Raw genomic sequence first — 16549 nt, forward strand, 5'->3', positions numbered from 1 at the left:
TTAGTGGATGCTGTTGTGGAAGGATCCCTCCCCCAGTACCTATTTACACTTTATATTTTTCCAACTTTTATATTTTGATTTTCTAAAGTGGTTCACTATTCAAAAAGATGTTCTAATAAAGTCACATCTACCTGGGTGAAATAAATCATTGCCAGAGATTGCTCAGTAGCTATCTGTGTGTTTACAGGAATAAGGAACCATGGATGAATTACAATGACAGCGAAGAAGTCCTGGAGAGAAATCTGTGTCTTTGGTCCTAGATGAAATTAAATACTGGGTTGTATGTGTTGAAGTTACTAGAGGATCATAATATGTCTTCTTCTCTGATCCCAGTTAGCTAAATGCAAACTCAGTAGTGGTAACAGGGGGAAAGGATGGCAACTGCTTCATTGTAAAATTTGATTTACTCATACTACTATTGTTATGTTTAGTCTTTTAGATGTAAATACAGGTAGTTCTTGACTTAACAATAGTTCATTCAGTGACTGTTCAAAGTTAAAACATCACTGAAATAAGTGACTTTTGACCATTTTTCACACTTAACAACTGTTGCAGCATCTCCATGGTCACGTAATCAAAATTCAGAAAATTGCAACTGACTCACATTTATGACAATTGCCATGACCCGGGATCATGTGCTCATCACCTTTTGCGACCTTCTGACAAGCAAAGCCAATGAGGAAGGCAGATTCACTTAACAACTGTGTAACTAACTTAACAACTGTCATGATTCACTTAACAACTGTGTCAAGGAAGATCGTAAAATGGGGCCAAACTCACTTAAAAAATGTCTTCCTTAGCAACCTAAATTTTGGGCTCAGTTGTGGTTATAAGCCGAGGACTACCTGTATATAATTTAGTTTAACAATAAATAAATTGGCTGGCTAAATTTTTCCAAATTACTCCTTTGTATTGCTTCTGTCCTGTGAAGCTTAGGGAAGACACATCCACCAACCTCTAGAGCCAAATATTCCCCCCCCAACTTGGCCAAATACTCAGCCATAAAGAAGCTGAACTCTTTTTTTCTTGTTTGATGAACATACGATAGAAGGTCCTATCTACAAAGAACATCTTACTTTTGCATTCGTGCTGCTTGTCCTCACTTTGCAACTGTAGATATAAGTCTTCCTATTGCAAGCTGATAGGAAATCTTTTGGAAGAATAAAGAACAGTGGTATATGAACATAGGGGTGTGATGGTTCAATGATTAAAGATGCTGAGCTTGTCAGCTGAAAAGCTGACAGCTCAGGTTTGAGACCTGAGCGTCGTGTGACAGGGTGAGTTCCTGTTACATACCCCAGCTCCTGCCAATCTAGCAATTTGGAAGTCTGTAAATGCGAGTAGTTAAATAGGTACCACTTTGGTGGGAAGGTTTCAGTGTTGTTCTGTGCCCTTCGATGTATAGTCAGGCTGGCCACATGTCAGCTTTGGGGTGATGGTTGTTTTTTTTTTAAACTATTTCCAAAATATTTCAGTTTTCCAGGTTTGAGGCAGCAGAAAGAGACAAAAAAGATCTGGAGGATTCTTGACATCCCTGTTTTATAAAACACAAGCTTATTCTGGGACTTATCCTGTTATTTCTCTTCTTAAAATTGTAACTACTAGATCAATGATTTATCTGTTGCACCAAGGCCACAATGAATGTGCTTTGGAAGCTGCATGTGGCCACACCCCTATTTTATACAAATAGCTTTGACATCTCATTGGCTTAATTTGTGGCTTTTGTTGCAACCGATTAGCACACATTTTCTTTTCAGTTGTAGGCAGGAAAGAGGGAAGTGATGCTGTGAGCAATCCCAGCCTTTCGAAAGATTAGTCAGTCCCGCTCAACTTTCTGCCTGGACCTAAATTCTGGACAGGATCTTTTCTGATTGCTTAATTTGCCTAGAAGCTGTTATTCCTATCAGCTGATATCTGCCTGACTATTTCTCGTAGGGTGTGTATGTGTGCGCGCATGATTGTGTGTGTGTGTTGGAGGGAGTTTCAGGAAGGGTAGGGCTTTATTTCCACTTGAGTAATAACAAGGGAGCTGTTTATAATTAGGGTGCTGTCCTGCGAGACCCAGGGACCAAAGCTGTTGCATCAGAGGCTATCTGCCACAAACATAATGCCTGATGTATGCCTGGCTTATGTTGCTCCTTAATAAAAGACTCTGCTTGCATTATTGTATACTTGTTTGGGCTGATTTTTGGTAGCAAAGAAAAGGATTGTTTTGGATGGAGTTTTCAGAAAGATGGGAACCTTGGTTTCAAACTGGCTTAGGAAAACCCTATCTCTGCCTAAGGTAAGTCTTGGTTTAAGCCCAGATATGTAGGTATATGTGGCAAGGAGATGCCAAATTGCATTCTGAGCTACTCTCTAAGGGTAAGTGGCAAATATGTTAAATATCTACCAAAAGGAATATGTATTTCTCTTTGGCCTTGGTTGGCAGGATAGAATTTTTGGATCAGATTTTAGGATTATAGAATCATTAAAGAAAATGTGGGGAAGATTGCCCTGTTTATTCATTTGATTATAGATTGCTATATTCATAAAATCTTTGGCTTGGTTACTGGATTAATCCATTTTCTGGGTTCATAATATACGTTGATCGTTATCTATACAGACTGGTTTTGGAAAAAGGCTAACCAAGGTTTGTGTGTTGTACAAAGTTAGCTAGTATGTTTTTAAAATCAGATCCCGTTCCAAATCTACAGGATGTGAAAAGGGTATTTAATGCCTGTGTATTGATATAAGCCAGGTAATATTGTTTCACTGGAGAAAGAACTTTATTTCCTATTTATGCAGCACTAACTTCAGCAGAAAAAATATAAATGTGCATTTCACCATGTGTGTGAGAATATTTTGCATCCTTCTGTATGTCTTTCCATTTTTATATAAAGAATGAAGAACACTTGTACATCCATCTGTATGTGTATGAAAAATATTCGTAAAAGTATATAAAAGAGAATACTTCACTTTGTATGAGAAAGTGAAAGAACATGCATAATATCACTTTGGGCCATCTGCACTGCATTTACTTTAAATTAAAATGCTTCCAAAATTCTCACTGAATTCTAAAGTTCTGAAATATTTTCATCTTGTTTCTAAAATAGGCCAGATATATGACTTTTTTATTCCTTCTGACCACTTTTGGGAGGTTCTGTATATTAGCAAGAGGTGACATTTTTAATATTATAGAATTGTAGGCTGCCCAGAATCACCTCACTGGAGAGGAGCCTAATGCTGGGTAAGATTGAGGGCAAGAGAAGAAGGGGATGGCAGAGAATGAGGTGGCTGGATGGAGTCACTGAAGCAGTAGGTGTGCGCTTAAATGAAGATGGTAGAGGACAGGAAGGCCTGGAGGAACATTGTCCATGGGGTCACGATGGGTCGGATATGATTTTGCAACTGACAACAATAGATTCACTGTAAGAAAAACAGAACGCGGTAGTTACCTAACCATGAATTGCATATGGGAATCCGTTATGGGAATTAAATTTGGTTTATCACAACTGTAAAGGTTCAGAAACAAGAAACCCATTTAAAACCCATTTGAAACCCCAAAATGTATAGACAAATAGCTTTAAAAATATGAATCACTAGATGAAATTAACTTGATATTTTTAATTTAATGTGTTTTCTATGTATCATGCTTCTTTGCCTTGGCTGCTTTATTTCATTATTTATAATTCAGCAATATTTGAAAACAGATGATTGGTTTTAATGATAGAAATTAACTCCGTGTTTGAGTGTGAATGGCAAGAAATCCTAGGATGAGAGTTTTAGTTACATTTTGTTTTTAGTTGCTCTTGGTTTGAATGGAAGATTCTAAAACGGTGTGAAAATATATGTATGTGTGTGTGTGTATATGTATGTAGATCTTTGGTCATTCGGTTTTTCCCCCACATAGAATTGGAGGTATCAGGGCAACGTTTCGACGAAATCACATCCGTCATCCTCAGGCTGGTGACTTCAGGTTCGTTCTTCTGGGAGAAGTGTGTGATAGTGGCTGTTTTTTCTTCTTTTTTAAACTGCCAGAGGGGGTGTGTTCTGTGGGTGGAGGCTTGGCTGTGTTCTGATGGGGTGGAGGTGTGCTCTGATTGGGTGGGGGCTTACCTGTGTTCTGATTGGGTGGGAGTGTCTTTTGAATGGGGGCTGTGTTCTGATTGGGTGGGGATGTGTTTTGAGTGGATGGGCTGGTTTCAACTGCCAGCCTTAGACCTGAACTGGTGAGTTGTGCTGCTTTTGTTCGGCTCCGTGTTTGTGGTGGTGCCATGTTTTTATAGTGGGTGTCAGTTTGCTTATTGTGTGGTTTGGAGGGGTTTAAAGTGGCTAATGTTGCAGCTGTAGTTAGGTTTCTGTTTTGTGGTTGTGTGTTGTTATCGTTGTGGATTCGGATTTGCTTTTTGAATGGTTGTGTGGTGGTGATGTCATGTGATGTTATCATGAGTTTGGGTCTGGTATCATTCTTGGTGGTTGGGACTCGTCTGTCAATCAAGGTGGGTTTCCAAATGGCTGGTAGGCAAGAGGTATCATCTCGTTTGTTCATGCTGTGGGGGCATTTTTCTATCTCGATGGCTTCTCTGATTATTCTGTTGTTAAAATGTTCAATTTTGGCGATAGTTCTGGTTTTTTTAAAATCAGTTTCGTGTCCCGTGGCTTTAAAGTGTTGGAACAGGGATGAAGTTTGTTCTCCCTTTCTGAGTGAGTTCCTGTGCTCTTCAATGCGTGCACTTATTCTTTTGCTGGTCTGTCCGATGTATGTGGTGGGGCAGGTGGAAACAGGAGCTAACAATCAACTTCCCTTCTTTGATGTCGTAGTCTACAAGAAATCCAACGGCTCCCTAGGACACACTATCTAGCATAAAAAAAAACACACACAAACCGCTACCTGAACGCACTCTCACACCACCACCCAGCACAGATCAACTCCGTAGCCAAGACACTCATCTCCAGAACAAAACACCTAGCTGATGAACAACATCTAAAAACCGAACTACACACTCTCACTAATGTACTAACAGCCAACGGATTCCAAACAAACATGATTACCAACTTAATCCGAAGAGAGACACCCACCCATCCCCACCCAATCAGAACACAGCCCCCATTCAAAAGACACTCCCACCCAATCAGAACACAGGTAAGACCCCACCCAATCAGAGCACACCTCCACCCCATCAGAACACAGCCAAGCCTCCACCCACAGAACACACCCTCTCTGGCAGTTTAAAAAAGAAGAAAAAACAGCCACTATCACACACTTCTCCCAGAAGAATGAAGCTAAAGTCACCAGCCTGAGGATGACGGATGAGATTTTGTTGAAATGTTGCCCTGATACCTCCAATTCTACGTAAACCTGAATGACCAAAGATCTACACACACACACACACACACACACACACACACACACGTATATATATATATTTCTCCTCATGTATTTCTTTAATTAGAACCCCCACTTAGTGTTCCTGCTGGGGTTATAAAGTCATTGAATAAAATAAGCACATAAGCAATTTGGGGGTGGGTGGGGGAAAGAGTGAGAACAATGTATAAATGTAAACTTCCTGCTTCAACAACTTTGATATTTGCTCCTGATATTTTGTTCTGTGAAAATTTGGATAGGGACATGAAGAGATCTTGGAATGTATTATAATTCTTTCTCCTAGTGCTTAGTACGATCATATTTGTCTAGGAGAGAGCTAAAGGGTTTTGTGAAATTGCCTTCTCTGAGAAATCTGGAGTAAAACTTGCTAGTTTATTCTAGAATTAAATCTAGAAGCCAGATTTCATAACATTCCTTTTTCCCCCTTCTAATTTCTAAATGCTATGAGAGGCTGAATTCTTCAGTGGATCTCTAACTGCAAAGGTGTGCTTTGTTCAGTGAAGTTTAAGATTGCAATTTATAAACTTCCCAAAAGTCTTTTTAAAATTGAATTTAGCTATGGGGTTTCCATGGAGTGAGCAAGCAGTCGGATTCAATTTTAGAAATAAACCATTCCTTGTTCACAAATTTGCTAAGTGAATGTGCTATCAGCTAGTGTAGTTTCCTTTCTCATGCCTACATTTTCCCTCCACTTTTCGAGGGGCACTGGCAGAAAAGATCTGTAATTTATTCTGAGCATCTTACTGAAAAGAAAAAGACCCCCAAACTTATTTAATATCTTCTGTTTGACTTGTGACACAGAAAGGAATATGTAGTGTAGTGGGGTGCCCCAGGGCTCTGTTCTGGGCCCAGTGCTCTTCAACATCTTCATCAACGATTTGGACGAGGGGATAGATGGGGAACTCATCAAATTTGCAGATGACACCAAGCTGGCAGGAATAGCCAACACTCCAGAAGACAGGCTTAAGATACAGAAGGATGTTGACAGATTTGAACATTGGGTGCTATCTAACAAAATGAAATTCAATGGTGAAAAAAGTAAGGTTCTACATTTAGGCAAAAAAACCCCAAATGTACAGGTATAGTATATGGGTACCTTGCTCACTAGTATTAACTGTGAGAGGGATCTTGGAGTCCTAGTGGACAATCACTTAAATATGAGCCAGCAGTGTGCTGCAGCTGCCAAAAGTGCCAACACAGTGTTAGGCTGAATTAACAGAGGGAGAGAATCGAGATCACGTGAAGTATTAATACCACTTTACAATGCCTTGGTAAGGCCACACTTGGAATACTGCATCCAGTTTTGGTCACCACGATGTAAAAAAGATGTTGAGACTCTAGAAAGGGTACAGAGAAGAGCAACAAAGATGATCAGGGGACTGGAGGCTGAAACATATAAGGAACGGCTGCTGGAATTTGGTATGTCTAGTTTAATGAAGAGAAGGACGTGGGGTGACATGATAGCAGTGTTCCAATATCTCAGGGGCTGCCACAATGAAGAAGGAGTCAAGCTATTCTCCAAAGTGCCTGAAGGCAGGACAAGAAGCAATGGATGGAAACTAACCAAAGAGAGAAACAACCTAGAACTAAGGAGAAATTTCTTGACTTTTAGAACAGTTAATCAGTGTAACAACCTGCCTCCAGAAGCTGTGAATGCTCCAACACTGGAAGTTTTTAAGAAGAGACTGGACAGCCATTTGTCTGAAATGGTATAGAGTTTCCTCCCTGAGCAGGGGGTTGGACTAGATGACCTGCAAGATCCCTTCCAACTTTATTATTATTATTAAATTGGGACTTGCTCTGCATTTTATTTTCTCCACTTCTCTGATTTTTCTCCTGTGTTATCTTCAATATGTTATGAAATGCAAACTGCAACACTAACAATTGTGCAAATGCAGAGAAATGAGAAAAAAGCACTTTAAAAATAATTTCTTCAATATCGGGGAATATGGGATGTTTTTCAAAATGGAGATTTATAGTACTTTTTATGAGCCGCCTCAAACTGACAACTCTTTGTATCCCAACACACATCAGATTTTGTCTTTGTTATTCATATGGGGTTTGGAAAATAAGCAGAGACTTGGTTTCTTCACTTTTTCTGCTAATTGTGCCAATCTGTGATGAAAAAAATATAACATTTTCTTCTTTATCTTCCTCTCAATTTTTTCTACCTTAGGTGTTTTCAAGATCCCCTCAAATTATGCAGGCACAACGTAAACCTTCAAGGTAAACCTCAAGAGCTGACGAGACGTTTGTATGAAGTATCTTAGCTATTTATTTTTATTTATTTTATTTTAATTCCATTTATATCCCGCCCTTCTCTGAAGACTCAGGGCGGCTTACAAGCTTAGCAGCTATGGAGCTCCGGCCACTGATTTATTTTTTAATCAGGAACATAATCCATGTACTACTAGTACCATTAATGTTTCAACCTTGTTGGAGCAGTGGGCTAATGCCTCCTTAAGTAACACCAGCTGCCTGAAATTAGTGCAGGTTCGCATCCCACCAGGCTCAAGGTTGACTCAGCCTTCCATCCTTCCGAGGTAGGTAAAATGAGGACCCAGATTGTTGGGGGCAATTAAGCTGACTTTGTAATAATGCCGCTTGGGTGTGTGTGTGTGTGAAAGCCCTAATAAGCAGGCATATACATAGAATGAAGGCTACTGCTAAGCTTGTAAGCCGCCCTGAGTCTTCGGAGAAGGGCGGGATATAAATGGAATTTAAAAAAAAATGATTAAAAAACAAAGGAGAGCTAGACCAGATCAGACTGCGAGGCAGCACACTCTTCCCACAATGGTCAACCGAATGTCTCCAGGATACCTACAGCAGGACATTGTTCTGTACCAGTCTGCTACCGGCCCTGCAGAAAAGGCAACCCCTTTACAAATGGCAAGAGGCTGGAATTACGTCTGCCAAATTTATTACTACAAAAACAAACAAGACATGAACCAAGATACAGGAGCTTTGAAACACTATCCGAGCGGTTGCTTTCAGCAAACCAGCCCTCCCCAAACATTCCCTTTATAAAGAGTTCAGGGCGTGGCCTCTCTCTGCCTCCTTCCGAGAAGCCCCATTGCCTTCTTCTGTTTACTCCTACTTGACTGCCTCCTGCGTCGGGCGTCCTTGAACAGGGCCAGCTGTGGGTCATCTTCATCCACACTGTCAGGCTCACACAGCTGGGTCTCCATGGTGACTAAGTGGGAGGGGCCTGCCTGAGGGCTCTCATCAGCAAGATCTTCAACCCCCTCAGCAAGGTCTTCAACACCCCCCTCCTCCTGTGAGTCGTCCGACCCAACTGCCGAACCCACAGGCTGACCCTGAATCACAACAGACATGAACATTATACTGCCGAACCCACAGGCTGACCCTGAATCACAACAGACATGAACATTATAGCACCAGCATCTCTAATTCCAGCAACTACTATTCTGTACTATTTACTACTTTCAACCCCGGAGGAATATGATACATTGTACAATCTGAAAGTTTTGTCCTCTATGAATTTTATACTTACACAGAACCATTAGTATAGACCTGTCTTTCTCAACCTCAGCAACTTTAAGATGTGTGGACTTTACCGGCTTGTGCTGAATGAAGAATTCTGGCTGGGAAATCTTGGAAGTTCAAATCCACACATCTTAGACTTGCTGAGATGAGAAACACAGGTTTACATGTTCATTCTAGTTCATGGAGGGTCCCTAATTCGTCAACATTTATCTTGCGATAAATAAGAGAAGACTCTTTGTTGTGTTTATTGAACACTTGGTTCTTTGCTATCCATTTGTACAAATGGCTTAATTTGTAGATTTGTATTCTGATTTACCATCAGGAATTCAAGGCAATATACTTTGCATACCCTCCTGATTTTCCCTTATCCCCTTGTCCTTCATCCTATGATGCCATAGGACCTCTTGAAATTATTATCTGTTGGTGTATTTTCCCTTCTGCAGTGGTCTCTGGGAATCCCTTGGTTTCATGTGCTGTTTAATACCAGCCATACTTCCTTATGGAAAAATAATCTATATTTACCAGCATTCCAATTAAAAAAAGGAAGCTACAGATATCATCTTGGAGAAAAGTGTAATTTTGAAAAAAGTATCCTGTTTCCCCAATTCAGATTCCAAAACATATGTACAGGGAAATTTAATTAAAAGTTCTCCTGGAACCCCCCCCCCCGATGAGAACAGAATTTGAGAACCCAACTTGTTAACACTCCAAGAACACACTTCAGAATTGACAACACAAATAAAGTGAAAAAGTGCTTGCTGATAAGTACACAGGCAGATCCTTTACAACATACAACTTATATCTCAACGGTTGATTATTCAGTTGTTTTTCTTTGGCCTAGGAACTTGAGCCTAAACCAGGCCATGGAAGACACTTGTGAACTAGACCTGGTATATGTCACAGAACGGATAATTGCTGTCAACTTTGCAAGTTTGTCGGAAGAACAAACCTTCTGCAGCAACCTGAAGGAGGTGGCTCAAATGCTTAAATCCAAGCATGGGGACAATTACTTGGTAAGCACTTTGGAAGGCTGTGACTCAATTTCATAACTTGCTTTGAAAAACTTTCCAGGAAGTGAATGTTTTCTGGAATTCTGTCTTGGTGGTTCACTTCAAAAACAGTTGTAATATCTTATGATCTGAACTTTTTCCAGAACCTGCTTTTTCTCTAATTATCCTTATTGCATGAATTGTTACTTTCCAACTCATCCATTTACCTTTATTATCAATTCTGAAGACTATATTTTAGTATAGGTAATAATAGGACCAAGTTCCTCAACAGGAGCAAGATCCTCAAAACCAAACAAAAACATTATCTCTCATAGTTCCAGTTCAGTTTTTATTTCAATCAGCTGCATGGTGATGTCAATAAAGCTTAAAAACTCATATTTGAAGTTCTTGAAAATTTGGAAAAAGAAAACGTCTATATGTGTGTAGGTATTTCACTGATCTGAAACTATGTATTTTTGGCTTCTAGGTGTTTTTCCACCATTTTGTACCAAGCTCAATATATACTGGACAAGCGGACTCTTCTAATATTGTGTATTTCTTTTCTCTCTCTTAGCTTCTTAATCTATCAGAGAGGAGGCACGACATCAGCAAGCTACATTGCAAGGTATGATGGACTGTTACTTAAGCAAAAAACATTTCCAGGAGAGTGGTTGGATGAGAGAGAGAAAATTGGGCCAGGACAAAAACTTATTTATAACTTTTTTACAGCTACAAATTAGTTACTGAATACATTACATACACTAGCCTATGGATTTATTACCCTAGCATAGCTCTTGATTTCTCCCCACCCACAGCATCTACATCTTTCAGCCTTAGTAATTAGTAAATAAAGGATAACTTTATTCCTTCATTGAATAATGAAATACATCCCATAAACAGGCATTTTGTATTAATTTATTTAATTGGGCTACTGTATTTAATATTTCTTTTAATTTTTATATATTGTATTTTATTGTATTGCCCTGTACACCGCCCTGAGTCCTTCGGGAGAAGGGCGGTATAAAAATTAATATTATTATTATTATTATTATTATTATTATTATTATTATTATTATTATTATTATTATTATTATTATTATTATTATTATTATTATTATTATTATTGTATTCCCTGGAATTTGAGGTCATCAGAACCTTGAGGTGAATCTGTGGACATCCATAACCAGAAATATGTATGCAGGACCTCATGATAAACTTACTTAACCAAAATTTTTCAAGAGGTTGGCAGTCTTTATCTGAAATCCCATGAAACTATAAGGGATCAAAATGCCACAAATTATAGCAGACCTGCTAGAGGTTGTACATTTTAATGTGATCTTCCTTCTCTATTAGTGATGACACCGTGAAAATGAATGTCTCTGTGTTCTATAATTCAGGAAAAAATAAGGTTTTGGAGCCTGGTTCCAAAATCCCAAACTCTTTCTCATAATGGAGAAATCAATGTTTGCTAGGAAACTAATATGTCTGATTCCAGTTGCTATTTTGAATAATAAAATACGGTAAGTGGTTTCAATTGCCTAGGAAGGCTTAGGTAGATTTATGTACATTGATTTTGCAAATTTTCCTGTTATGCATCTTTTTGACAGCTAGACAGTCTACAGTAGTATCTGCAAAAGAAGAGCTATCTTTTTTTTTCAGACCCTGAAATGAAGAAACAGGCACCTCTGTTTATATATGATTAATTGCACTACATTCTAAAAAGTTCATGTTAACTATGAAGCTATGTTCAGTTTCATTTACTGTAAACTTACAGTCTTTTAAGATCATAGCCTAGGCAAGCAGCTCCACTTCTCTTCAGCTACTTTTTGCCTCCAAATTGGGTAATCACAGAGCGCTGCCTACATCCCACTCCTTTTTGGCCATTAATTACATTGTGTAGCCACTGTCTTTGTCATCCAAAGAGGTTGTTCCTTAAGCTAAAGCCAGCACTTGCCTCTGCCTCTGCTCTAAATTCTGGAATTGGTCCTAGCATTGTAATCTAGGCATGCCACTATATTTATCAGGTGATTATGGCAGGAGGTTATTCAGGCTGAATTAGCAGGCTAGAGGAACAGAAGAGGAATGAAAGGTGAACTTCTTTTGACTGAGAGGCAGAGAGAGGAACAGGTTTTAAAAAGGCAAACCTTTTTCTGGAGGGGAATGTAGCAATAATAAAAATGAGATGAATTATATATTGGATTTCATGGTATTTACTTCCTTGATTACTCTGCTTTTGTACAACAATCTTTGAGTAAGAAATTTAATTATTTATTTTAAAAATCCTCATTTTTCAATTAAAAAAAAAAAACCAAAGCTTGTAGGATAGTAATTTGCTAAAATCTTCAGAGGTGTCACGACAGAAGTATTCACATTCATAGTCAATCAACACTAATCTCCCCCTCTAGAGCTAATTCTGTTATTTGTTGATGAAGGTTGATAACATTCGGAGTCTTCCTATTTTATAAGGCAACATTTGTCAAATATTTTGAAACTGCAAACCACCAAATAAACTCTTGCAAACTACACGGATAACTAAATTATACAAATACCTCTCCCTACATCTTTGTCTTTAAGAGTGTGGGAATTCATGTTTTTGGGAAGTAAGATAATAATTACACTTGTATTTGGATATGCTTCTCAATCTCCTCCATTTTTATAGGTCTTTCTAATCTAAATGTTGGACCAGAAAATCTAATTCTAAAAGAAGTATTTAAATAAGAATCTTCTTTATCACTTGAATTATTTTATGTATCCATCCTATATCAACAATTCCTCCAATGTTTATGTTATATTTACATTTAAAAGTTTCTCTTCCTCTCCCCTCCCACCCTGCCCGGCATGACCATAGGGATTTTAACCCATTGTTTGCTTTTAATAAGCTATTCAGAGTCATTGCAGAGTGGACAGTCTTAGATATTTTAATTATTTATACATAAAATAATAAAGAAATTAACCAACTAGCTAGCTTACTTGCTGATCAATATATTATTCAGTACAAATCTCTTGGATCGTAAGGGGCTAAGCAAGTAGATTTCCAGCTGAATGAAATCTTGTGCTTACTTATTCATTGCTACATTTCCTATTCACTATTTTTCTTTCAGATGCTTGTGTGTATTACACGTATCAGCATGTATGAACTCATAATTAGCAACTGTACTTAAAGCTTCTTCCTTTTATCCATTTTCAGAATTTTAAGTATCATGTTGCTACTTGTATTATCCCTTATATGCTTTAATTTATTCAGTTTCCTACCATGGATTGGTTTCTACAAATCAGTTGATTCATGGGGATAGCCAAGAAATGGGGGCTGAAGGGACAGACTTCAGACTGGCAATGTATGCAGGGAGGATGCAGTTGGCCATTGGTAGATGATTGTGGAACACAATTTGAGAATTTCTGAAGTTCTGAAAGAATATTATGCAGTTTGCCTGAGGTTCCCAATCTCAACATTTTCTGAGTTAAAGCTTTCCTTGAAGAACTGGGGACAACTTTTGCCCATGCCAATTTTTGTGTCTGAGTTATGATAGTTAAAAGGGACGCGGTGGCTCAGTGGGTTAGGACGCTGAGCTTGTCGATCAGAAGGTCGGCAGTTTGGTGGGTCGAATCCCGAGTGCCGCGTAACAGAGTGAGCACCTGTTACTCGTCCCAGCTTCTGCCAACCTAGCAGTTTGAAAGCACGTAAAAATGCAAGTAGAAAAGTAGGGACCACTACGGTGGGAAGGTAACAGCGTTCCGTGCGCCTTTGGCGTCTAGTCATGCCGGCCACATGACCACGGAGACATCCTCGGACAAACGCTGGCTCTTCGGCTTTGAAACGGAGATGAGCACTGGCCCCTAGAGTCAGAAACGACTAGCACACATGTGCGGGGGAACCTTTACCTTTACCTTTTATGATAGTTATTATTACATTAAAAAAGAAAAGGTAATTATTTTTATTGATACTTTATTGGACCATAGAACCACCACTGGGGGATTGCTTGAAAATAGTAATGTAAAGATATCCTTTCCTAAGCATAACTCAACTGAAACATCATCATCATCACTCATTTGAAGTCATACTTAAAATATTCTAAGATTAGTGGTTGCTTTTCGGAGAAGGAAGTTACACTTTTACTCAGAGGAACTAATGCCGATTCTCCCTTCCTTCTTCCACTTTTCGATCAACTGATAGAAAAGAATGTGCTCCTTTGACAAAATGCTGTTTTAAAGAAGTTACCAGATGAATATGGAGTCCTGGTTTTGTCTTGAGACTTCCCCTGGTGATTAAACAAGTTTGTTACTAAGGACATACTACTGGGCAAAATCTTAAGATGTCGCTGCTCTTTCCATGCACAGGAATTTTTCCATTTTGAGGAAGTTACTGTCTTGGAAATTGAGAGGCTGTGAAAACACCAAGAAGGAAACTTAAGAGTTCCAGTTTATTTATAGCTAATTAACTCTGATCCGTTTCACTCCTGCCCCCCCCCCTTGGTTAGATTGCTGGATGTGTGGAAGAGTTGGAAGGAAAGGAAGAGAAAAGGTCTGGAAGCAATCAAGGTCTCAAATGTGTTTCTATAATGGAATGTGAAAATGACCTTGGAAGACCTGGGAAGGGAGGAAGAGATGCTGCCTAGAGAATGATCAGATAAAAGGGGGGAAAGCCAGCAAGTGAGTAACTGGGCAGAGAGAGAAACATAGACAGGATCCACCCTAACTTATCAGGTCATAAAAAGAGACAAGGGGGATTTGTATTTTCAGAATTGCAAGATTCTGTTAATGTAATCCTGCAGTAAAATAGAATTAGTTCATCCGATCATGTTTCTTGTCTGGTACACTTAGGAGCTTGACCTTAATCTTGCAAGTTCGAAAGTACAAATCTCCCACCATCTTTTTTAAACTACCTGTTAAATTAGGGAGGATCCTTTCTAAGACTTTCTCTGAGAGTCAGTTGTGGGCTCCTCTGTCTGTTATCCGATTGTTTCACAGGTAGCATCTTTCCCTTCCCCCCATCTTTCAAGGTCACTCTCACATTCCATTATAATTTCAAACCATGATCAAAAGGATTGGGAAGCAAAAAAAAAAAAAGCTTGGCCATCTCAAAAGAACTGTAAGCATAGGGCTTGTGGCAATTAAAGTCTCTTTGTGACATTATCACAGTGAATATAGTGAAGCAAACAAACCAATAAACCATGAGTGACTTAACATTTATTATTAACTGACCTAAAATGTAATGATGTGCCAACTGAAATATAATTACCCTTCTTTTTTTTAGCACTTCTCTAAAAATTTGTGATGGAATTGTCCAGTCCAAATATTCTATCAAAATACCCACGTTAGGGGAAATGCCATGCAAATATGTAAATTTGGGGGAAGAACCTACAGAAACACATATTAATTTTCATATGAATTCTGCCATCACAGTTTGATGAAAGAAATGAGACCAAAAAAACATTGAAATACGCAAAAACAATTAAAAGTGAGCCAGTGAAATCCATCTATCCATCTCCAATTATAGCTTCACATTCTCTGCATGCCGAACATCTTTGTGGCGTGCTGCTCTCTCTTCTTGCATAGGATCTGTTTGCAGGGATGCTCCCAGCAAGGATTACGTGTAGAGAAATTGATAAAGTGCCAGGGAATTAGGCAAGGCTCCACTTTTTTTAAAATGTTGTGTATAATTTGAAATGAAAGCAATTCCCAGGAAGAGTTCTTTTTTTTTTCTAGGAAAAAGATCCTCATTTCATATTATTCACCTGGATTATATGCATTATTATTTTTTTCTTTTTAAAACTTTTTTTAGGTGGGATAACTAATTTCTAAGATAAGGTTGATGTTAGTTTTGATCCAGCTTGATTTACTAGGGATGGTGCTGCATCTTCATTTTATTCCTGATTAAGAAGGTTCCCCACCAATTTCTAGCAAGGACTCCTAACAAGAATTTGCAGGTTGTTAATGTTTGTCATCACATAACTTGGCTTGCCTTCTTCTGGCAATGTGGACAAGAAATGATTTGCAGTAGTATCTTGAATGACTGAAATAGAAAATCCAAAAGAAGCCTTTGTCAGCAATCATAAATAATAATAAAGAATTGGAATATGGCTGTCTTAAAATGAGAACTCTCAATGCATTTGCCTAATGGTAGAACCAGTCCTCAGTTTTTGTGTTCTGGAACAACTTGTGAAACTGTCTGATAGCCAAAAGAACTTAAGATAGAAATCCTAATCATTTATAACAGCTTCATGTCTTTCTTCTCTTACTTGGAACCCCTCTTTCACCTTGTACCACAGGTGCTGGATTTTGGGTGGCCTGACTTGCACACCCCTGCCCTGGAGAAGATATGCAGTATCTGCAAGGCCATGGACACGTGGCTCAATGCTGACCCACACAATGTGGTAGTGCTGCATAATAAGGTGAGAGGAAAAAAAAAGATTTCCCTGGATGATGGTTGTAGGGAGAACTGTGGTTTTTTGCCTCTGCTTAGGTGCAAAGATCATTTAACACAGCAGTCCCTGACCCTTCCAACTCTGTGGGCCGGCAGCGGTGGAGGTGGTGGCAGGGTGGGGGTGGGGAAGAGGGGATGGCTTCAAATTGTGCACCCGCCATTTGTGCAAATAGAGCTTTGCTCACTCATGCACTTGTGCACTTGCCCACTGCTTGCGCAGCCCAGTTCCCAATGGGCCATAGACTAGTACTGGGCTACGGACTG

At 39.0% G+C, this 16549-nt stretch overlaps 1 protein-coding gene across 13 annotated transcripts in view; it reads left to right on the plus strand.

Moving 5' to 3' along the window:
* Window positions 1-16549, plus strand: part of TNS1 (tensin 1) — a 402998-nt gene that overhangs the window by 271956 nt on the left and 114493 nt on the right. For all 13 annotated transcript variants that reach the window (XM_083349831.1, XM_083349836.1, XM_083349838.1 and 10 more), the window contains 4 exons: window positions 7545-7594; window positions 9717-9888; window positions 10439-10489; window positions 16131-16253. In XM_083349831.1, the coding sequence (XP_083205957.1) occupies window positions 7545-7594; window positions 9717-9888; window positions 10439-10489; window positions 16131-16253 (396 nt within the window). The remainder of the gene's footprint in view (window positions 1-7544; window positions 7595-9716; window positions 9889-10438; window positions 10490-16130; window positions 16254-16549) is intronic.

Source organism: Vipera ursinii (genome assembly GCF_947247035.1).
Source record: "Vipera ursinii genome assembly, chromosome: 1".
NCBI classification, from domain to species: domain Eukaryota; kingdom Metazoa; phylum Chordata; class Lepidosauria; order Squamata; family Viperidae; genus Vipera; species Vipera ursinii.